This window comes from Mobula birostris, chromosome 4, assembly GCF_030028105.1.
Source record: "Mobula birostris isolate sMobBir1 chromosome 4, sMobBir1.hap1, whole genome shotgun sequence".
In the NCBI taxonomy this organism is placed as follows: Eukaryota; Metazoa; Chordata; class Chondrichthyes; order Myliobatiformes; family Myliobatidae; genus Mobula; species Mobula birostris.
In genome coordinates this window covers 119,223,428-119,247,572 of record NC_092373.1, presented here as the reverse complement: position 1 = coordinate 119,247,572, position 24,145 = coordinate 119,223,428, and the positions used below count along the sequence as shown (strand labels likewise).

At 41.9% G+C, this 24,145-nt stretch overlaps 1 protein-coding gene across 1 annotated transcript; it reads left to right on the top strand.

Annotated features, from left to right (window-relative positions):
- Positions 1-980: 980 nt before the first annotated feature.
- On the top strand, positions 981-1,622 carry LOC140197072 (neurogenin-2-like). The gene has a single exon (XM_072256991.1). It carries the CDS (start codon positions 981-983, stop codon positions 1,620-1,622), a length of 642 nt encoding a protein of 213 aa, XP_072113092.1.
- The last annotated feature ends 22,523 nt before the right edge of the window (positions 1,623-24,145 follow it).

The window sequence follows — 24,145 nt, the reverse complement described above, 5'->3', positions numbered from 1 at the left end:
CCTATGTAGGTTTATTTATGTCCTGTTTGAGCAAAACTCTATTATTTCCACCCGTTTCCTATCTTTGTCTGTGTATTAGTTTAACATAGATCTGCATAATATTCTCACTTTTAACTTTTCAGGTGCACAGGGTCTTGTAGTCCTCCTGTAGCTCAACGTGCCTCATTGTGCATCACTATCTCTCCATCCATTCTCTACACATGCACTCATCAGTCTCTATCCTCCCCTCCCCTCCCCCTTTCCCTGCTCTAATGACCCTCCTCCCCTTACCAACACCTCCCCCACCTCGAGCTTTCCGATGAAAGGAGACCGGCTCCCGAGCGCGTGGCTGCCGCCGATTGGCGCGCCCTGATTGGCCGAGGCCCTCACGCATTAATGAGCGGCACGTTCCAGCCGCCGTCGGGTTCTGAGCGCGAGCCCAGTGACAATGGCTTGTTGGGGGTGGGAAAAGAAGGGGGGGAGCCCCCCCCAGCTGACAATGGGATCGCGCGGCGAGTGGCAGGGATCGCGAGCCGCCGAGCCGCAGCCCCCGGGCCGCGGCGATTGTTCGGCGAGCCTATATAAAGCACTGAAAGGCCGGCGTGTGCCAAACACACAGCCGCTTAACCGCAAGCTCGCTGGAGCACTGCTGATATCCGCACCAGGTCGCGTGCCAGTCAGCTGGTGCACAACATTCCTGCTTATTGTAACTTAATTGATGTGATGTAGATATATTTTTTAAAAGAAAACCAAGTCAGATAGGAGAAAAAGGGAAACTGTTCCCAGAAACCAGAACTTATCTTGGACTGCAATTTAACCAGTGTTCACTTTTAACTTTTAAGACTTTTGTTCCCTATCCAGCAATTATTCGGAAAGTAAGTTTGGCTTGCATTGTTTATAATTTATTTATATTGAATAAAACGTAGCATAATTTCACGAGTATGTGTGTGTGTGAGCTTTAACCCTCTTTGAACGAATTTTCCTTCTTTGGTTTCAGCACCATGTCGCCACAGTCCGATCGCTGTCCCTACAAAGAGCAGGGCAGCGGCAAGTACTTTGCTTGCCCGGCCCCGGCCTGCTCTCTCAGCTCAGCCGAGGAGGAGATCGAAGACACGTCGGCGGCCAAAAGCGACTGCAAAAGGCGAACCCGGGGTCGCGGCAAACCTCGGAGCCAGAAGTTGGTGCAGAGGATCAAGAAGAGCCGGCGTATCAAGGCGAACAACCGCGAGAGGAACAGAATGCACAACCTGAACGGAGCGCTGGACGCGCTGAGGGAGGTGCTGCCCGCATTCCCGGAGGATGCCAAGCTGACCAAAATCGAGACGCTGCGCTTCGCCCACAACTACATCTGGGCACTGACCGAGGCTCTGCGGCTTGCCGATCCTAGCAGTGACTCCAACACCGAAATGCCGGACAGGCAGTACCTGGACACGGGGCTGAGTAGCCCCAGCCCCGGGGCTTCGGCCACGTCGTGGAACAGCTTCAGTTCGCCTTCGTCCTCCTCGTATACGTGCACTTTATCGCCGAGCAGCCCCGGGCAGGCGGAAGACATCTACTTCGGGCAATCTGAGAGCCTGTACGCAGCTGCTAAACGCCAGTCTGGCTTTCTGCAAAGCCCTTCACAATTCCATGAATTTATTTAAAACACTCGAATATCGCGTCTGTGTGTGCGAGATGGGGAATTCTATCTGTCTATTGTATTGCAAACAATATACCCATTGGCTGAAAAAAAGTTGGATATACGCTGTTTACACTTCTTATTAGAAATATAGGATTGAGATTTTGTCATGTATTTTTGAAAGAAAATGTATTTTCACTACTGTTTCACGTAAAGGTTCAATGGTACATACTTGGGCATCTGCCCATCTTCCCAGGGAGAACTCTGCTGAAGGCTATGGGAATTTGAACTGTCAAACCAAACTTTCCTCGCTGCACTTTGTCCATTTTCCCAGGTTCTGCACAATGCCTTTTGTTCTCTAGGTCTTTTTTCCCCTCTCTCTTTTTCTGCTCCCCCTTTATCATCTCGAGAATAAGAGGCGGCTTCACCAGCTGTCTAATATGATTTACGGAAAAAGATGTTGTGCTACGGGGCAAGGTTAGAAGTCATTGCATAATTTGTAGACTTTTTTTGAATGAAAACGAGCGTGTAAATTTAAGTTGAGCGCTTTATCAAAGGCAGAGAGGGAGAGAAGGGAAACACAAGGAAGGAGGGTTCATGCATTATTTATCTCGACCTCCGGGGATGAAGAATTGCCTTTTTTTTCACCCCAAAGGGGAAAAAAAATCAGGCGAATAAAACAAACCGACACGGAGGATTAAGGCGATCATCTACACATGTGTTCACTTTTATTTATTATAAAAGAAAGATTTCATGCACAAAATGTATATTTTGTATATTTCAAAAGTTTATTGTTGCTATGTACTCGCCTGCAAATCAAAGTTCCTTTTCAATTTTTGTCTTAAATAAAAAAAGTTTAACTTTCATATAAGTAAGTTGGCAAGTGCGTGGCTCATTGAATGGTGTGAAAGCGAACAGCTGTACACGCTGCATCTACTAGCTCCTCGTTATTAGATTATAAACAGACACAACACGCATTTCACCTACTGCTCCTAGAACGTAAAAAAACATGAGAAGCGGAAAACGATAAACTGACGGAGATACAATAAAATGCAAACACAAACTGGAGACATTATTTTCAGATTATCATTAGTTAATAGTATATACGTTAAAGGTAAAACACGCCTTTAATTCTATTAAACACTGAACATAGATTCTACGAATGCATACAAACTTGCTCAAAATTACTGGATAAATCTTTGAAATTATGTCTCTGGAATCGAGTCTCACATGTGCACCATTTTAAAACTAGATTAAGATTAGTTGCGGTCTCTTATGCTTAACTATCATAATGGTGGTAATAAAAATCAAAGTGATGGAAGTTAAAATCAACGAATTTTAACAGCGTAGGCTGTTAAAATAAAACGTGTAACATATTTGATGTGTGTGATTCACGGAGCCGCCCACAATGTCCAGCAGTTTGTTGAATTATGGATCACACGCTCATTCCACCTCTCCATTGCCCTTGTTAATTGGCACGTTCTCTGTGGATCTGAAACCTCTTCTCCTTTGCTTCCGATCTATAGGATGTTCAGTAGATTATGGATGATCGCCTTGCATTTGCACGTGTCTGCGGATACCCAAGAGGGAAACGTTTCATTATTATCTGGTATCACTGCTTCGAGTGTAAGAGCAACACATCACGAGAGTTCAGCGTATTTAAATACGCCAAAAAGCTCGGGAGTTCAAAGGCTGTCGCATCTGCTTCTGTGAAAAAGCCGTTTAAACTGTTCTGAGAATTAGAGTGGGCTTGGACAATTGAACTCGAATTAAGGAGGGGAATAAACAGTGAAACTCAGTTGAAATTTAAAACTAACTAGAAAATCCAACAGATGGTATCACTACATTCGGGATAGGATTTTATTGTCAAGTTACATAAAGGGCCCTTAAACCGAGTGACAGATTAACGAAAATATCGAACTCTAGAATTAACAGGAATCACTCTTAAGGTTTCTAATATCCAGACATAAATTGATTTACGTAAAGAAATCCAAGTTATCTTTTTGTAGGGGTCGGGAATTTTATTTTAAAATTCTTAAATCAGTGCTGAAGATCAAGTGAAAATACTGTTTCCTAACTTCTTAAAATTGCAATAAACCGTTGGAGGATACGGGATGAAGCGTGTTGTTTTGCAGTTTAATCCTCTGCTTACCTGGACTACTGCGGTGCGGCAAGGGAAAGAATGGTAGCTTTCCCGAACAGGGTCGACAATGCCTAATTTTTAAAACATCTCGCCTTTCACCTAACATCATTAGATCTAATAACAACCATTTTCCGTAATGGGCCAATTAGTTGAATGTGAAACTCAGTGTAAATGTTAATGTGAAAAAATACTCCCAACGTCTTTAACCTCACCTACAATAGGCTAATGTGCATAATTATTATCAGTGCCACCTTCACATGTACTTGTTAAAAACAGCCACCTACTTTACCAGTTTAACATTACAAATAGACACAGATTTCTGTTCAATTGTATCCTATTTTAACTAGGATAAACAATATGGCTCGGTCACCTTTGGCCAGATCTCTAATGATATACAGAATATATATTCAACTTCTAGGAAATAGAAACAGTTTCCAAAACTACGTGGGTTCATCGCCAAGCAAAACCTAACCAGTTACATATCTATTTGGATTTTACAACATTTAAATAAATAATATGTATAGGTTATAGACATTACGGAAGTCTAATGGTCGGATCAAAGAACTCCTTGATCTATTTTCCTATAAAAAGATTTTGGTCACAAAGCGAAAAGCATATTAGGTGTTGGGGGGAGGTAGATGGTCGAGGGGGAGGGGGAGGGGCGGGAGTCTGAGCAATAAAGTAAAATGTGTGAAAAAAGAATTAGTGAAATTAGGTTACGGGAATAAAACGTAAGGCTTCCAGCCTTGGGCAAGTACTGCTAGATAGTCTGATCTATTGTTTTTCGGCTTGGCAGGAGGTTTATTATCTGCTAAATAATTCCCCAAAAGGTATTTGCATAATCACTTCTTTGATGTGACTTGAGTGTCAAAAATCAGCCATTGCCCGGGAGTGTAAAAAAAGTACCAAAGCTTTTCCGAAATTGACAGTGTGTGGCAGACGTCATAAATAGATTTAACCCACGGCTTTCCTTAGTCTCTTTAATGATTAAACACAAAGAATGACAAAAGATTGGCCCTTCAGTCTGGGCGTGATTGATCCGTTTGTCTCTATTCTGATACTTCGTAGAACACGTGCTTTTCTCCGCGTAAAAAGATTTCCACAGGCTCAATTAGGAGCCGTCAAACCTTTCAATCAATATGCGGTACCATCATCCCCTTATGCAATTGCGTAGGGGCAGAATTGCGTGATTCTTCTATTTATCAGAATCAATTTCTAGGTCAAGCGAATACTGCATAAATTGCACGGCCGCGTTTACTTAGTGAGTATTTATCTTCCAAGTCTTTATGAGAATATTTTGTAGCATACAAGCTAAGTTTTTTAAAAAAATCTGACGCTTTATTATGTATTAATGATGTAAAATAATTAGTCCTATCTCAAATAATAACTAACCATTAGTGTAAAGTGACTACTAGTAGATACAAATATATTACCCCCACAATGCCTCTGTCACTTTGAGGAGGCTAGAGTTCGACTTGAGATACTGTCATCTGCTACTAACATATGCTGCATAACTCATACAGACCAACACTTAAAGCAAACAAAAAGTTGTTTTTCAGATGCTAACAATTCGCGCATGATTTATGTACAAGATATCCAAAGGCATTTTGGCGGGTGGCAAACTTCAAAGAAAAGCAAAGGAGAAAAGAAAGCGAATGGAAAATGGTGAGTTTCAGGCATCGTCAAAGAAGTCTTTGTGGAGCTCTTTGAAGGGGAAAGTTGTCAGAAGTTTTGAGGGAAGGATTTATAGGGAGTAGAGGAGTTCAGGTTGGAGCTAGAGAGGCAAGTGTAACTATAATGATAGATTAACTCTGGAGGTAAAGGGCCCAAGAAGGAAAAATGTATACTAGAATATATACTTGGAGGATATTTATCAGGTTGATAGTGGCAATACCATGAGGGGTTCGAAACTGGAGGTGAAGATTTTTAAGTTTGAGAGTACTACACATCCCCGCAATGGATCTCAATACTTTAAGAAAAGTAAAACGTCAGCTAACACTAAAGTCAAGGAAGGAATTGTTCTTCTGTTATTTTGCCTTTTACAAATATTTGGCATAGAAAACTGCTTTAGAATAGCCCCATTAAGCACTCAAGTACAGAAGCAGAAAAGACCAATGGATGGAATACATCTGTTCAATTTGCACCACAAATTTCCCATAATTATGAGAGTTTAATCAAAAATCTGAATCAGGTTTAATATCACAGGTGCTGATCCTGGAATACGTTATGCTGCAGCAGTACATTGCAATACATAAAACCTGAATTGCAGTAAGTACATACTGTAAAATTTTTTAAAAAGTAGAATTCATGGGTTCAATGTCTATTCAGAAATTGGATTGGCAGAGGGGAAGAAGCTGTTCCTGAATCATTAAGTGTGAGTCTTCAGGCTTCAGTACCTCCTCCCTGATGGTAGCCATGAGAAGAGGGCATGTCCTGGGTGATGGAGGTCCTTAATGATGGATGCCACCTTTTTGAGGGACCACTCCTGAAAGATGTCCTGGATGTCCTAGGAAGGTGAGTGAATTCAAATAAACATAATCTCCAAAAATCCTCTAACTCCACCAGCTTTGGACCATCTCACTTAAGGGTCTCCACCTGAAATGTCAACTGTACTCTTTTTCTTCTCTTTCCCCCTCCCCCCACCCCCATAGATGCTGTCTGTCCTGTTGAATTCCTCCAGCATTTTGCGTGTGAACACTACCACACTTTTTTTTACATATACACACCAGTAATATTAAACCTTCTTCTGATTCTGCTGTTTGTCCAGTGTAAAGTAGACCATGTAGTGATGCCAAATGGAATACAAAGAGAAACTGCAGGAAGTACAAATGAATTGTTGCTTCACCAAAGGACGGTTGGTCCTGGATGCCGAGAAGGAAAGTAATGCTTCACCTCCCAAGGTTGCATGAGAAAGTGCTCCAAGAAAAGAATGGTTAGTGGAATTGGAAGAATAGATCCAGGAGCTACAGAGATAAAGGCCCCTATAGAATAGGAAAGAAGGGGGACTCGGGCAGTGGAATCCCATTGCAGATGACGAACCACAGAGGATGTTGAATGTGAAGTCTAAGGGAGGGAACAGCAATGACAATGAGGATCCCATCTTTGACTGACTGACAGATCAGGGAGATTGAAGCGAAATGATTGTTTTGGAAAATAAATTATTCAGAAAACAAATAAAAATGACAAGGTCCTAGAGTGTAATAGCAAAATTCATTTTCTTTTGAACAATTTTTATTTGTCTTTTTCAGTGAAAGGTCCACTCTCTGCTTTACTATGTGCTGCTACTACTTCATAAATTACAGAATTGTTAAAGTAATCTCTCCTTGTAGAGAGCACTTAGACATGGGATATAGATTTAGCAGTGACCTTCAGCTTGTACGTCACATTGACTTGTAACTAAAATGATTCAGATAATAAGGATTAATGATCATTTGTAAGTAATCCGAACAGGACGAACACAGAGCCCTGCCCAGGGTCTTGGCCCAAAACATCGACTGTACTTCCCCACCGCCATCAGTGCTGCCTGGCTCGAGTTCCTCCAGCATTTTGCGTGTGTTGCTTGAATTTCCAGCATCTGCAGCCTTTCCAGAAAATTGTTCCTGAAATGTTGAGTATGTCTTCAGGCTCCTATACCTCCTCGATTATAGCAATATAAAGAGGGCATGTTTTAGGTGATGGAGGTCCTTAATGGCGGATGCTGCCCTTTTGAGGCATCACCTTTTGAAGGTTTCCTCGATGCTGGTGAGGCTAGTGTCCATGATGGAGATGGCCGAGTTTACAACTTTCTGCAGCTTTTCCAATTCTGCTGAGTGGTCCCTCCATACCAGAGAGTGATACAACCAGTTAGAATGCTCTCCATGGTACATCAGTAGAAATTTGTGAGTGTCTTTGGTGACATACCAATTCTCCTCAGACTCCTCATGAAATATAGCTGCTATCATGCTGTCTTTGTAATTGCATCACTATGTTGGGCCCAGGACAAATCTCCAGAGATGTTGACACCCCAGGACTTGTAACTGCTCGCCCTTTGCACAGCTGATCCCTTGATGAAGATTTGTGTTTGTTCCCTCAACTTCCCTTTCCTGAAGTCTACAATCAATTCCCTAGTCTCATTGACAATCAGTGCAAGGCTGTTGTTATGACACCACTCAACCAGCTGATCTATCTCACTCTTGTATGCCTCCTTGTCATGATCTGAATTCATAGATGGTATTTGAGCTGTGCCTTGCTACACAGACTTGGGTGTAGAGAGAGAAGAGTTATCAAATGACAATTGTTACCTTGCTAATTCTAGTCGGCACCCCAAACTTTCCATCCTCCAACTCGCTGCATCTTAAAACATACTTGTCTTCTCAGGTTTCCAGATTTGATGATGAGTACTTGACCCAAAAACCTTTCCCTTTCTCCACCATTGCTTGACAACCTGAGTGCTGCCACCATTTTTTTTTTGTTTTTGTTCAAATCCTTTTTAAATTACATTTTCTGAAATGAGGTTGCAAAAATGACAAAGGCCTAAACTTATACTCCATATGTTTTACAATTCTTGCAGTACTTTGTATTCCTGATGATTCTTGAAATGATGTTACTTTGTGAATACATGACAAATGCATCATTGTGGCTCCAGAATGTAACATCTACAAAATACATTTTGGTGAATTTGAACAACCCCTCCAACTTCTACTGTCTAGAAAAATGAAGATAGCTGGTATGTGTAAGCATCACTGCCTTCAAATTGGCTCTTTGTCACACGTGGGATTCTAATGCTCTTTCTTAAATATTATAAGGGTTAACTCCTGAAAGTTTCTCTCCAAATGAATTATGAGCATAGTTTCATTAGATGGCCTGTGGCATTTCAAGAAAGTTGGCTTTTAGCTTCTCACTGAAAACCTGAGTTGGGCAATAAATGCTCTTCTGGCAAAACCTGTGTCCATGAAATGAATGAAAGCATCAGTCTGGCAGAAGGTGAATGAACAAATTCCAAAACTGAAGTTTCATGAGTATATTAATTCTTCTAAGCCTGAAGTTTGTGATTTCTGCAAACAACTTGCTCATTATTAGTTACCATAAAAATGTTAAATGAATTTGGTTTCAGATTATTGATTTAAAACCTAAAATTGAGATGAAAAACCATATCTACAGAATAAAAAGTAATCATAATATTGGAATTTGTAAGATCTCTAGCATTACTAGAATTTGTGTTTGAGATTTTAAAGATGATTTCACCATCATTGTCAATAATGACACAAGTTGATCTAAAGGCCAATTATTTCCTTAATTACTTTTGGGCTCTCCTTTTCTCTGATAGCTGGATGTAACTTGTTTGAAGCATTATCATTGCTTTATGTACTTTCTTTTGTTACTTTTCCCCCCAAATTAAGCACTCTAGCTTCCATATATTAGTGATGAGACCACATTTTATTTTGATTGAAAATTAAATGGACAACAGCATTACGCATTTTTCCCTGTCTTTCCTTTTTATACCACAACCTTCCAGAGGATTCGAAAAGCAGTAGAGACTTGTATAGTATTGCAATCACCTTGAGAAGCGGATTGGTGCTCCTATATGCATTGACCTCTCATTCTTATCAGTGTGTTCTGGATGATATCAATGATTTGTGGAATGCACCATTTCCCAATATAAATTATAACTGATTTTCTTCAGATTGATGAGATTTTTTTCCTAACTATCCAGAAATGCTCCATGATCTAGAGCTCCTTTTATGTGGACAAAAGGATATAAACATCAGCAAACAAAAACTTCCAAACAAACTCCTCAGTATTGAATTGCAGTTCATGGAGGCTATGCAAATTACTGTCAATACAAATCAATATAGGCATCCGTTAGTCTTACGAGACCATGGATTTGTGCCTTGGTTTCTAGGGCATAGGTCTGGGCAAGGTTGTATGGAAGACCAGCAGTTGCCTATGCTGCAAGTCTCCCCTCTCCACACCACCGATGTTGTCCAAGGGAAGGACACTAGTCAAAATCAATACACAATTCTAATTGCTGACATGATAAAAGAGTGGAAGTTGTAGAACACAATAGGTAATACTAGGATGATAAGAATTTTGGGACTGAGATGAAGAACATGTTTATTCAAAGGGTTAGGATATTTGGAATTCATGATCTTTGTGTTTTGTGGGTGCTTAGTCATTTAAGTGCATGCAAAACTGAAAATGATAAACTTTCGGATGAAGGGATCATATGGAGGATTAGATGACCTCAGTGAATTGTAAAGTAGGTCTGGAGATCCACCAGGTATTCCTGATGCCAATGCTGAGTAATGTTCTGCTCATTCTGGTCCAAAAGAATTCATGCTGATTTCCAATTCTTCTGCGATATTTGCTGCTTATAATGTCAGAATGTGACTGCTATTCAAGTGTAAACCTCACTACTTGAGAGTATACAAATATTTAACTCTAAATGAGTCAGCTGAAGCAAGCTATTCCAACACTTGTGATACATAATGAAACTAAGTCAAGAGATTCATCACCCCCACTTGCTCACCAAGAGCAATGGAAAAAAAAATTAAGACGCAAGCACAGTTGGGTATACAGAAACGTGTATTAAATTCCTATCCAATTTATCAAACTGATCAAATCAGATTCAGGTAAACGCATAGATTGTAGCTAAATCATTGGTATCAGTTGGTATCTGCCTCTTGGGTGACATGATCTTAACCTCAGGGAGCTAATCCCAGTTTCCCAATAAAATCAGAATTGGGCTTAATATCACTGGCATATGCATGAAATTGTTGTCTTTACTGCAGCAATATATTAAAAGTAGTGAAAACTAATAAAAGTTAAAATAGTAATTCATGGGTTCAATGTTCATTCAGAAGTTGGATGGCAGAGGGGAAGAAACTGTTCCTGAATTGTCCAGTGTATGTTCTCAGGCTCCCGTACCACCTCCCTGATAGTAGCTATGAGAACAGAACTGGGTGATGGGGGTCCTTAATAGATGCCGCCACCTTGAGGGATCACTCCTTGAAGATGTCCTGGATACTATGGAGGCTAGTGCCCATGACTAAGTTTACAACTCTCTGCCACTTATTTTGATCCTGTGCTGTGGCACCACCCCTTTCTCCCATACCAGATAGTGACATAGCCAGTTAGAATGCTCCCCACGGGGCATTGATAGAAATATGCAAGTGTCTTTGGTGATGTACTAAATCTCCAAAAACTTAATGAAATATAGCCACTGTCATGCCATCTTTGTAACTGCATTGATGTGTTGGGCCCAGTATAGATTCTGAGATGTTGACACCCAGGAACTTGCTCACTTCTGATCCTTCTGAGGACTGGTGAGTGTTCCCTCAACTTGCCCTTTCTGAAGACCACAATCAGTTCTTTGATCATACTGCCATTGAGTGCAAGATTGTTGCTGTGACGCCACACAACTAGTTGATATATCTTGCTCCTGTGTGGCTTCTTATCATCTCCCATCAATAGTTGGGTCCTTATCAAATTTATAGAAGGCATTTGAGCTGTGTTTAGCCACACAGTCATGGGTATACAGAGAGTAGAGTAGTGGGCTAAGCACACATCCTTGAGGTGCACTAGTGCTGATATTTAAGGTGGAGATGTTGTTTCCCATCTGCACAGACTGGTCTTCCAGTGTGGCAGTCAAGGATTCAGTTGCAGAGTGAGGGACAGAGGCCCAGGTTTTGGAGCTTTTGATCAGAGTTGTAGGAATGATTGTATTAAATGCTGAACTGTAGTCCATAAACAGCAGCCTGACATAAATATTAGTAATATCCAGGTGACCTGAGGCTGCATGAAGAGCCAATGAGACTACATCTGCTATAGACCTATGGTGGAGATAGGAAAATTACAGTGGGTTATAGGTCCTTGCTGAAGCAGGAGTTGATTCTAGCCATGACCAAACTCTCAAAGCATTTCATCACTGTAGATGTGAGTGCTACTGGATGATAGTTAAGGCAGCTCACACTGCTCTTGTTGGGTGCTGGTACAATTGTTGCCCTTTCGAAGCAGGTGGGAACTTGCAAGGATGGCAATGAGAGATTGAAGATGTCTTTGAGCACACTTGACAGTTGGTTGGCACAGGTTTTCAGAGCCTTACCAGGTACTCCATTGGGTCCTGTCACCTTGCGAGGGTTTACCCTTTTGAAAGACTATCTGATGTTGTCTCCAAGACAGAGATCACAGGGTCACTGTGTGATTAGGGTTCCTCATAGCTGTAGTTTTATTTTCCTCTTCAAAGTGAGTATAAAAGCTGTTGAGCTCATCTGAAAGCAACGCATCACTACCATTCATGATGGATTTTGCTTGGTAGGAAGTAATGGCCTGCAAATCTTGCCAGAGGTGATGTGCATCTGATCTGCTTCTAACTTCATTCAGAATTGTTCTTTTTCTCTTGAGATATCCCTCTGCAAGTCATATCTAATTTTCTTGTACAGATCTGGGTGCCAGACTTGACTGCCACAGATCTAACCCTCTATAGGCTATGAATCTCCTGGTTTATCCATGGTTTTTGATTTGTGTATGTACAGATTGTTCTCATAGGTGCACACTGATCCATATGGGATTTAATGAAGTCAATGACAACTGTGGTGTACTCATTCAGACTTGAAGATGAATCCCTGAACACAGTCCGGTGCACTGATTCAAAGTAGTCCTGTAAGCACTCCTGCGCCTCCCTTGTCTGTACCTTCTTCGTCCTCACTACAAGTACTGTGGTCTTTAGTCTTTGCCTATACAGTACTTGGAGTAGAAGTACAGCCAGATGATCTGACTTTCCAAAGTGTGGGATGGAACAATAAGCACTTGATGGTAGTATAACAGTGGTCCAGTGTGTTGCCTCCTCTGGTTCCACAAATATGTTGGTAAAAATTATCTAGACTTTTTCAAGCTGGCTTGGTCACAGTCCCCCAAACTGATGGGGAAGGCATCAGGGTGTGCTGTTTTATACATTGATTATGTCACTCGGTTCATCTAGAACATGTTTGACATTGGACTGAAGTAGGATTTGTACTGTTACCAAGTGGTGTCAGTTTATCCCATTGGTACTCTCTTGGAAAAATAAATGCCACCTAACACTCAACATTGTCTAAATATTTGCATCTTTCTGATTGTTCCATCAACATTGAATTTAAAATAAATTGCCAGCACAATTAATCAAACATCACTTTGCTCCTCTGATACAGGGATTGCTAAACTACTTGGTTTAGATATGTTAAACTGGAAACAGATCGCAAAGCCCTCATCAGTACTTTTCTCATAGCTTTTGTATTACCCACTATGAGAGAGAGAAACAAAACTATACCATAGAACACTACAGTACAGAAAACAGGCTATTTGGCCCTTCTAGTCTGTGCTAAAACTTTATTCTGCCAGTCCCATTGACCTCCACCCAGTCCATAATCCTCCAAACCTCTCCCATCCATGTATCTATCCAATTTATTCTTAAAACTTAAGAGTGAGCCCGCATTTACCATGTCAGGTGGCAGCTTGCTCCACACTCCCACCACTGAGTGAAGAAGTTCCCTCTAAATCTTTCCTCTTTCACCCTAAAGTCATGTCCTTGTATATCTCTCCTAATCTAATTTGGAAAGAGCCTACTTGCATTTACTGTCTATACCCCTCAACTTTGTAAACCTCTATCAAATCCCCCCTCATTCTTCTATGCTCCAAAGAATAAAGTCCTAACCTGTTCAATCTTTCCCTGTGACTCAACTCCTGAAGACCCAGCAACATCCTAGTAACTCTTCTCTGCACTCTTTCAACCATACTGATATCCTTCCTATAGTTAGGTGACCAGAACTGCACACAATACTCCAAATTTGGCCTCACCAATGCCTTATACAACCTCACCATAACATCCCAACTCCTATACTCAATACTGTGATTTATGAATGCCAGGATGCCAAAAGCCCTCTTTGCAACCTTGTCTACCTATGATGCCACTTTCAGGGAATTATGTATCTGAAATCCCAGATCCCTTTGTTCCTCTGCACTCCTCAATGCCCTACCATTTACTGTGTATGTCCTACCTTGACTTATCCTTCCAAAATGCAACACCTCACACTTGTCTGCATTAAATTCCATCTGCCATTATTCCAGTTGGTCCAGATCCCTCTGTAGGCTTTGAAAGCCTTCCTTGCTGTCCACAATGCCCCCAATCTTAATGTCATCAGCAAACTTGCTGATCCAATTTACCACATTATCATCTAGATCACTGATATAGATGACAAACAACAATGGTCCCAACACAGATCCCTGAGGCACACCACTAGTCACAGGCCTCCAGTCTGAGAAGCAATCATCCACGACCACTGTCTTCTCCCACACAGCCAATTTCAAATCCAATCTACAACCTCTCCATGGATACCTAGTGTCTGAACCTTCTTAACTAACCTCCCATGTGGGACCTTGTCAAAGGCCTTACTAAAGTCGATGTAGACAGCATCCACAGCCTTTTTCATCAACTTTCTTGGTAACCTACTCGAAAAACTCCACAAGATCCATTAAACACCCCACACAAAGCCATGCTGACTATCCTTAATCAGCCCTTGGCTGTCCAAATACTTGTATATCCAATCACTCAGAACATCTTCCAATAATTTACCTACTACTGATGTCAGGCTCACTGGCCTGTCATTACCTAGTTTACTTTTGGAGCCATTTCTTAAAACAACAGAACAACATGAGCTACCCTCTAATCCCTCTGGCACTGCACCCGTGGCTAAGGACATTCTAAATATTTCTGCGAGGGGCCCCAGCAATTTCTACACTAGTCTCTCAAGGTCCGAGGAAATATCATGTCAGGCCCGGGAGATTTATCGACCTTTATTCGCTGTAAGGCAGCAAGCACCACCTCCTCTTTAATCTCTATATGTTCCATGACACTACTGCTCGTTTCCTTCCATATACGCTATGCCAGTTTCCTGAGTAAATACTGATGCAAGAAAAACTTTAAGATCTTCCCCCATCTCATGAGGCTCCACACATAGATGACCACTCTGATCTTCTAGGGGACCAATTTTGTCCCTTACTATCCTTTTACTCTTAATAAACTTGGAGAAACCCTTCTGGTTTACCTTCACATCAACTGCCAAAGCAACCTTACGTCATCTTTTTGCCTTCCTGATTTCCTCCTTTAGTATTTTCTCACATTTTCTATACTCTTCAAGTACCTTATTTGTTCTTTGTTGCCTATACCCACTATACACCTCTCTCTTCTTAACCAGATCACCAATATTCCTTGAAAACCAAGGTTCCCTATACCTGTTAACTTTGCCTTCTATCCTGGCAGGAACATGCAAACTCTGCACTCTCAAAATTTCACCTTTGAAGGCCTTTCACTTACTGAACATATCCTTGCCAGAAAAGAACTTATCCTTATCCACTCTTCCTAGATCCTTTCTCATTTCCACAAAATTAGCCATTCTCCAATTTAGAACCTCAACTTGAGGACCAGACCTATCCTTATCCATAATGAACTTGAAACTAATGACATTATGGTTACTGGATCCAAAATATTTGCCTACACATACTTCTGTCATCTGACCTATCTGGTTGCCTATTAGGAGATCAAGTATTGTATCCTCCCTCGTAGGTACCTCTATATATTGATTTAGTAAACTTTCCTGAACACATTTGTCAAACTCCAAGCCATCTAGCCCTTTCACAGTGTGGGAGTCCCAGTCAATATGTGGAAAGTTTAAAATCCCCTACTATGACTATTTCTGTTTCTTACATCAGTCTGCTATCTCTACAGATTTGCTCCTCCAATTCTCTGACTATTGGGTAGTCTATAATACAACCCTATTAGTGTGGTCACACCTTTCCTGTTCCTCAGCTCCACCCATATGGCCTCTGTAGACAAGTCCTCCAGGCTGTCCTGTCTATGCACAGCTGTGATATTTTCCCTGACTAGTAATGCCACTCCTCCCCTTTCATCCCTTCCCCTCTATCACAACTGAAACAATGGAACCCCAGACCATTAAGCTGCCAGTCCTGCCCCTCCTGCAACCAAGTCTCAATAATATCAATAATGTCGTAATATCACGTGTCAATCCATGCTCTAAGCCCATCTGCCTTACCTACAGTACTCCTTGCATTGAAATAGACACACTTGAGAACATTTCTATCACGTACAAACCTTTGATTTCTGTCTATACATGCAGTCCTCACGTGACCTTTATCCTCCTCCACCTCACTATCTGCTCTAACACTCTGGTTCCCCTCCCCCTGCAAATCTAGTTTAAACCCCCCGGAGCATCACTAGCAAACCTACCTGCAAGGAAGTTAGTCCCCCTCCAGTTCAGGTGCAAACCATCCTGTCGGAACAGGTCCCACCTTCCCTGGAACAAAGCCCAATTGTCCAGAAAAATGAAGCCCTCCCTCCTGCAGCAACTCCTTATCCACGTATTTAGCTGCATTATCTTCCTATTTCTAGCCCCACTGACATGTGGCACAGGTAGCAATCCTGAGATTGCAACCCTGGAGGTCCTGTCCTTCAACTTTGCACCTAACTCCCTAAACTCTTTACAAGACCTCCTCCTCCTTCCTATCCACATCATTGGTCCCTATATGGACCATGACATCTGGCTGCTCACCCTCCCTCCTGAGAATACCAAGAACTCAATGTGAGATATCGCAGACCCTGGCACCAGGGAGGCAACAGACCATCCGGGATGCTCAATCTCTCCCACAGAACCTCTTACCTGTCCCCCTAACTATTGAATCCCTTATCACTACTGCTGTCTTCTTTTCCCTCCTTCCTTTCTGAGCTGAGGGTCCAGTCCTGGTGCCAGAGATGTGACCACTACAACTTGTCCCTGGTAGGTCATCCCCACCAACAGTATACTTATTGTTGATGGGAATGGCCATAGGGGTGCTCTGCTCATTCTGTCCATTTCCCTTCTCTCTCCTGATAGTCACCCAGCTACTTGCCTCCTGACTTTTAGGGGTGACTGTCTCCCTGAAACTCCTGTTTATTTCTATTTCTGCCTCTGCCTCTGCCTCATGAATAATCTGAATTTCATCCAGCTCCAGCTCCAGTTCCCTAACTTGGCTGGATGACCTTTTACAGGTGTAGTTATCAGGGACAATTGTGCTGTCCCTGACTTCCCACAAATTGCATATGGAGTACTCTACTGCCCTAATTGCTGCCTCCATTACCTACCCTTAAGGTAATTAAATTAATTAAAGGAACTTACCTGGCCTTACCTCACTGGGAGCAGGCTCATCCTCAGCCTCTGCTCGCTGAAGCCTTTCAAGCTAAAGCCTCAATGCTCCACTCCTACTCTGAGCCACTCACACACTGGCTGCTGCTCTTTAGTTACCCCTCCTTTTATTTGTCCATGCCAATTATCTCAAGTACTCACTCCCTCTAATCAACTTTTTAACCCTTCAGTTGCCCTCCACGCTCTTTTTAAAGAGCGTGGAGGGCAACTCACCTCAGCTCCTCAGCTGCTTCCCAGCACTCAGTGCTCTCCCGAGCCCCTTGCTCTTCCTCCTGATGCGACAGTCCTGCGATCACACTGTCCCGAGTCCCGCTCTGCGCTCCTTTTAAAGCACACTCACCTTGGCAACTCAGCTGCTTCCCAGCACCCTCAGCTGCTTCCAAGCACTGTAAACATAACTTAATTTTACTTTTGCTTGAGCACAATGGTATTCTTTGTTTGTAATTCTCTGAATAGCCATGAGAATGCAACACCATCTCTGATTTGCTGGAGCAATAGGTGTTGGTAGGTGATATAATTATTTTGGTTGGATTTCAAAATTAGCCTGATATTATAGGGTTCATGTTACTTTTGTTGGAACTGGCCCAATATATTAATTCAATTGGGGTGATGACCTCCTATTTCCTGTATTGAACTGGGAATGGCTTCATGAAAAGTGGCTTAATACAAGAGGAGTAGAATTACACAGACTAGTACTGTCCAGTTTTGGATTATAAATTCACTCTGTTGGAATAAAGCCAATTATGAGATGTATCTTGGGTTTGCTAATCTGATAAAGTGGTTATAGGCAGTCTAGGTTCATTTCTAGGACTGCTGTACTCTTAGCCAGCAAAACAATGATAAGTTCATCCATCTAAATTGGAAGAAATTCCCTGATTCAGGAAACTTCCCCTGAAGGATTTGGGAAATTTTCTGTCCTTAGTTGTACTTTAAATATCCCTGTTGGATTTCTTTATATATGTGACATAATTAACTCCTTCATTGTGCACTTTCAGTGAAGTCCAGTCTCTCAACTCTGATACGTAGAGCAAGGAAAAAGCATTTCAGTATGTATATTGGATACATTTCTCTGACATTAAATTTACCTTTGAACTGATTGGAAATCTGTATTCTGATATCCAAACATTCAGAGAATGCATGTGCTTGGTGGAGGGGAGGAGAACAAGAATAGTTCATGTACCCATAATCTCCACCCTAAATGCAGAGAACAGCCATTACATTGTGCTACATCATCAACCATCTCCCAGCTGAGAAAGAAAAAGTAAGATGAGAGTCAGGAGAGGACAAAGTGTTAATTCAGGAGAGACACGGCAAAAAACAAGAATCATGGTGAGAAACATTACTTTCATGCATCGTTTTAGTCCTTCCTCTTAAGATACTCACACATCAAGAATTGTCTGATTTATGTTAAATGTAAGCTGTAAAGTTACTATGAACCTTTATAGATATTTGAATCTTCTCATTACTGCGGAGCTCTGAAGAGAAAAATAACTGCAGGTTGTACCTTTTAGCTCTCCAGACCAGTAAACATGGATTTGATTTGTGCTGACCAGGTGTCAGCAAAGGGCAGCTCTAAAATTGCCAGCAGAGCAGCAGAACCTGAGTCGTGAAGAAGGGTTTTGACCTGAAATGTCGACTTCCATTGATGCTGCCTGAACTGCTGAGTTCCTCCAGCAGTTTGCATGTGTTACTCTGGATTTCCAGCATCTACAGAACTTGCTTAGAAGTAAAACCTGTCTATCGTAGCTATAAAAGTGAGGCTTCTTAGATTTAAAGTGAGATATTTTTTTAAAAAAAACAAACTTTGTGATTAGTGATGTGCTGTGGGTTTGGACAATGTAAGCTCTACTGAGTACGTAGCGCACCATACATCAGTCATGTTTCATCATAAATGGAAACAAAGTTGTAAATCTTTCAGCATCATTCATGTGTCATAAAATAAAACCAGCACACCTATCTAACGAATAGGATGTAGAAAAATATAGCATAGGATCAGACCATTTGGCCCACAATGTGTCCCAAACTAAGTAAACTAGTAATCAAATGTCTAACTAAACTAACCCCTTCTGCCTGCACGATGTCCATATTCTTCAATTTACTGCACATTCATGTTCCTTCCTCAAAGTCTCTTCAACACCTTTGTTATATCTGCCTGTACTACAACCCTAAGAATGCATTCCAGGCACCTACCACTTACTTTGCACATCTCCTTTCAACTTGCCTTTCTCACCTTAAATGCATGTCATAGTCATAGTCATACTTTATTGATCCCGGGGGAAATTGGATTTTCATTACAGTTGCTCCATAAATAATAGTAATAAAACCATAAATAGTTAAATAGTAATATGTAAATTATGCCAGGAAATAAGTCCAGGACCAGCCTATTGGCTCAGGGTGTCTGACTCTCCAAGGGAGGAGTTGTAAAGGTTGATGGCCATAGGCAGGAATGACTTCCTATGACGCTCTGTGTTGCATCTCGGTGGAATGAGTTTCTGGCTGAATGTACTCCTGTGCCCACCCAGTACATTATGTAGTGGATGGGAGACATTGACCAAGATGGCATGCAACTTGGAGAGCATCCTCTTTTCAGACACCACCGTGAGAGAGTTCAGTTCCATCCCCACAACATCACTGGCCTTACGAATGAGTTTGTTGATTCTGTTGGTGTCTGCTACCCTCAGCCTGCTGCCCCAGCACACAACAGCAAACATGATAGCACTGGCCACCACAGACTTGTAAAACATCCTTAGCATCGTCTGGCAGATGTTAAAGGACCTCTCTGGTATTAGATATTTCAACCTTGGGATAAAAAATACTCTTTCTCTGTGTTATCTATGCCGCTCATTATTTTGTAAACCTCCCCTCTCTGCTGTTCCAGGGGGGAAAAATAAAATCCAAGTTTGTCCAACCTCTCCCCCATAGAACATGCTTTCCAATAGTCATAGAAAAGTACGGCAGAGAAGCAGGACCTTTGGAACATATAGTCTGTGCTGAACCATTTAAATTGCCTAGGTCCCATTGACCTGTACCGGATCCATAGCCCTCCATCCCTCTATAATCCATGTACCTATCCAAACTTCTGAAACTTTGAAATTGAGCTCACATATATCACTTGCGCTAGCAGCTCAATCCACACTCTCATGATCCTCTGAATAAGAAATTTCCCCTCGTGTTCCCCTTAAAATTTTCACCTTTCATCCTTGACCCATGACCTCTAGTTATAATGCCACACAACCTCAGTGGAAAAAGTCTGCTTGCATTTACCCTATTTATACCCCTCATAATTTTGTATATCTCTATCACATCACTCCTCAATCTTCTACACTCCAGGGAATGAAGTCCTAACATTCAATTTTTCCTTATGAACTTGGGTCCTCCAGTCCCTGTAACATCATTGTAAATTTTCTCTTTCAACCTTATCTACATCTTTCCTGTAGGTGGGTGCCCTAAACTCCACACAATACTCCAAATTAGGCCTTACCAATGTCTTGTGCAACTTTAGTGTCACATCTTTTTTCCACCCTCTCCAAACCCTGAGCATCCTTTCTGTAAATGGGGCTATCAGAACTAAATGCAGTACTCCAGATGCAGCTTAACCAGTTTTATAGATGACTAGGGTTGACCATATGCAGAGCACTTTATTTAGTTTCTTGCATGGGACAAGCCTGCTTAAATTTGCTTCAGTTATGATAAACCATGAAAGATGTATGGTGCACTACTTCATAGCCGTGGTGTTCTTCCAGTGTCTTCTATAAACTGCTTCCTTTAAGCAAAGTCACTGGAAAGAGATTAATTGATCTTTCTCTTCACTTACTTGTGGCAAACTATAATCAGAGACAGGTTTAATACCACTGGCGTGTGTTGTTGCATGTGCACAAGACACTGGCTGCAACAGTTTGGGCCTCATCATCAATAATGCATCAAAATAATTTCTTTGGCTTTGAAAACACTTGGGACACGTGGCAATGAAAGTTTCTTGTATTGTTAGGGGTCAGATAAGGGTTAAAGTTGTTTTACATATTTATCTTTTTTCAGGGTGGGAGCAGCTATGCAAGGACACCATTTATGGCCATTCCAAAATGCTCTTGAGAAGCTGATGATAAGCATGAATTGCTGGAGTTCTTTCGGTGAGATATTCCCATAATACTCTGAGGTAGGCAGCACAAGGATAATGTCCCAGGGAGGCATGCTGATGCAGCTAGTGGGGCTGCTGCCTCAGCTGTGGCCACTCAGCTCAGTCCTAACCTCTGTGGCTATCTACACGGCGTTTGAATGTTCTCCTTCCCTTCCATCTGCGCACTCCAGTTTCCTCCCAAATCACAAAGACATGCAGGTCAGTGGTTTAATTGGTCAATGTAAGTTGCTCCAAGTGTGTGGGTGAATGATTGATAGCTGACGGGGGGGGTGGAGGTGGGTAGTTGATGGGAGTGTGGTAGAATGAAAGCTGGTTTAGAAACATAGAAAACCTACAGCACAATACAGGCCCTTCGGCTCATTATGCTGCTCCGAACATGTAGTTATTTTAGAAATTATCCATAGTCCTCTATTTTTCTAAGCTCTGTGTACCTATCCAGGAGTCTCTTAAAAGACCCTATTGTATCTGCCTCCACCACCATCACTAGCAGCCCATTCCACACACTCGCCACTCTGCATTTTTTTTTAAAAAACAACTTTCCCCTGATATCTCCTCTGTACCTACTTCCAAGCACCTTTAAAGCTGTGCCCTCTCGTGGTAGCCATTTCAGCCCTGGGGGAAAAAGCCTCTGACTATCCACATGATCAATGCCTCTCATCATCTTGTACACCTCTATCCAGTCACCTCTCATCCTCCGTCACTCTAAGGAGAAAAGGCCGAGTTCACTCAACCTATTCTCATTAGGCATGCTCCCCAATCCAGGCAACATCCTTGTAAATCTCCTCTGCACCCTTTCTATGGTTTCTACATCCTTTCTGTAGTAAGGTGACCTGAACCCCAAGTGGGGTCTGACCAGGGTTTTGTATAGCTGCAACATTACCTCTCGGCTCTTGAACTCAATCTCCCAGTTGATGAGTTTGGCGCAGGCGTGACCTGTACAAAAAGGATGGGTTACACTTGAATCCTAGGGGGACCAATATCTTGGCGGGGAGATTTGCAAGGGCTACTCAGGTGACTTTAAACTAGAATAGTTGGGGGGTGGGAATCAAATTAAAGAGACTAGGAGAGAGGAGGTTGGTTCACAACAGGGGGATGGGAACAAGTGCAGAGAGACAGAGGGGTGTAAAATGAGGGTAGAAGCAAAAAGTAGTAAGGTGAAAAGTAAAAGTGGCAGGCCGGCAAATCCAGGGCAAAAATCAAAAAGGGCCATTTTCAACATAATTGTATAAGGGCTAAGAGTGTTGTAAAAGCAAGCCTGAAGGCTTTGTGTGTCAATGCAAGGAGCATTCGTAACAAGGTGGATGAATTAAAAGTGCAGATTGTTATTAATGAATATGATATAGTTGGGATCACAGAGACATAGCTCCAGGGTGACCAAGGATGGAAGCTCAACGTTCAGGGATATTCAATATTCAGGAGGGATAGACATGAAAGAAAAGGAGGTGGGGTAGCATTGCTGGTTAGAGAGGAGATTAACGCAATAGAAAGGAAGGACATTAGCCGGGAGGATATGGAATCGATATGGGTAGAGCTGCATAACACTAACAGGCAGAAAACGCTGGTGGGAGCTGTATACAGGCCACCTAACAGTAGTAGTGAGGTTGGGGATGGCATTAAACAGGAAATAAGAAATGTATACAATAAAGGAACAGCAGTTATAATGGGTGACTTCAATCTACATATAGATTGGGTGAACCAAATTGGTAAGGGTGCTGAGGAAGAGGATTTCTTGGAATGTATGCGGGATGGTTTTTTGAACCAACATGTTGAGGAACCAACTAGAGAGCAGGCTATTCTAGACTGGGTATTGAGCAATGAGGAAGGGTTAATTAGCAATCTTGTTGTGAGAGGCCCCTTGGGTAAGAGTGACCATAATATGGTGGAATTCTTCATTAAGATAGAGAGTGACATAGTTAATTCAGAAACAAAGGTTCTGAACTTAAAGAAGGGTACCTTTGAAGGTATGAGATGTGAATTAGCGAAGATAGATTGGCAAATATACTTAAAGGGTTGACGGTGGATATGCAATGGCAAGCATTTAAAGATCACATGGATGAACTACAACAATCGTTCATCCCAGTTTGGCAAAGGAATAAATCAAGGAAGGTAGTGCACCCGTGGCTGACAAGGGAAATTAGGGATAGTATCAATTCCAAAGAAGAAGCATACAAATTAGCCAGAAAAAGCGGCTCACCTGAGGACTGGGAGAAATTCAGAGTCCAGCAGAGGAGGACAGAGGGGTTAATTAGGAAGGGGAAAAAAGATTATAAGAGAAAACTGGCAGGGAACATAAAAACTGACTGTAAAAAGCTTTTATAGATATGTGAAAAGAAAAAGATTGGTTAAGACAAATGTAGGTCCCCTGCAGACAGAAACAGGTGAATTGATCATGGGGAACAAGGACATGGCAGACCAATTGAATAACTACTTTTGTTCTGTCTTCACTAAGGAGGACATAAATAATCTTTTGGAAATAGTAGGGGACAGAGGGTCCAGTGAGATGGGGGAACTGAGGGAAATACATGTTAGTAGGGAAGTGGTGTTAGGTAAATTGAAGGGATTGAAGGCAGATAAACCCCCAGGGCCAGATGGTCTGCATCCCAGAGTGCTTAAGGAAGTAGCCCAAGAAATAGTGGATGCATTAGTGATAATTTTTCAAAACTCTTTAGATTCTGGACTAGTTCCTGAGGATTGGAGGGTGGCTAATGTAACCCCACTTTTTAAAAAAGGAGGGAGAGAGAAGCTGGGGAACTATAGACCGGTTAGCCTAACATCGGTGGTGGGGAAAAATGCTAGAGTCAGTTATCAAAGATGTGATAATAGCACATTTGGAAAGCGGTGAAATCATCGGACAAAGTCAGCATGGATTTGTGAAAGGAAAATCATGTCTGACAAATCTCATAGAATTTTTTGAGGATGTAACTAGTAGAGTGGATAGGGGAGAACCAGTGGATGTGGTATATTTGGATTTTCAAAAGGCTTTTGACAAGGTCGCGCACAGGAGATTAGTGTGCAAACTTAAAGCACACGGTATTGGAGGTAAGGTATTGATGTGGATA

Coding starts and splice junctions, on each gene's coding strand:
- LOC140197072 (XM_072256991.1), top strand. CDS start 981: ATGTCGCCACAGTCCGATCGCTGTCCCTACAAAGAGCAGGGCAGCGGC.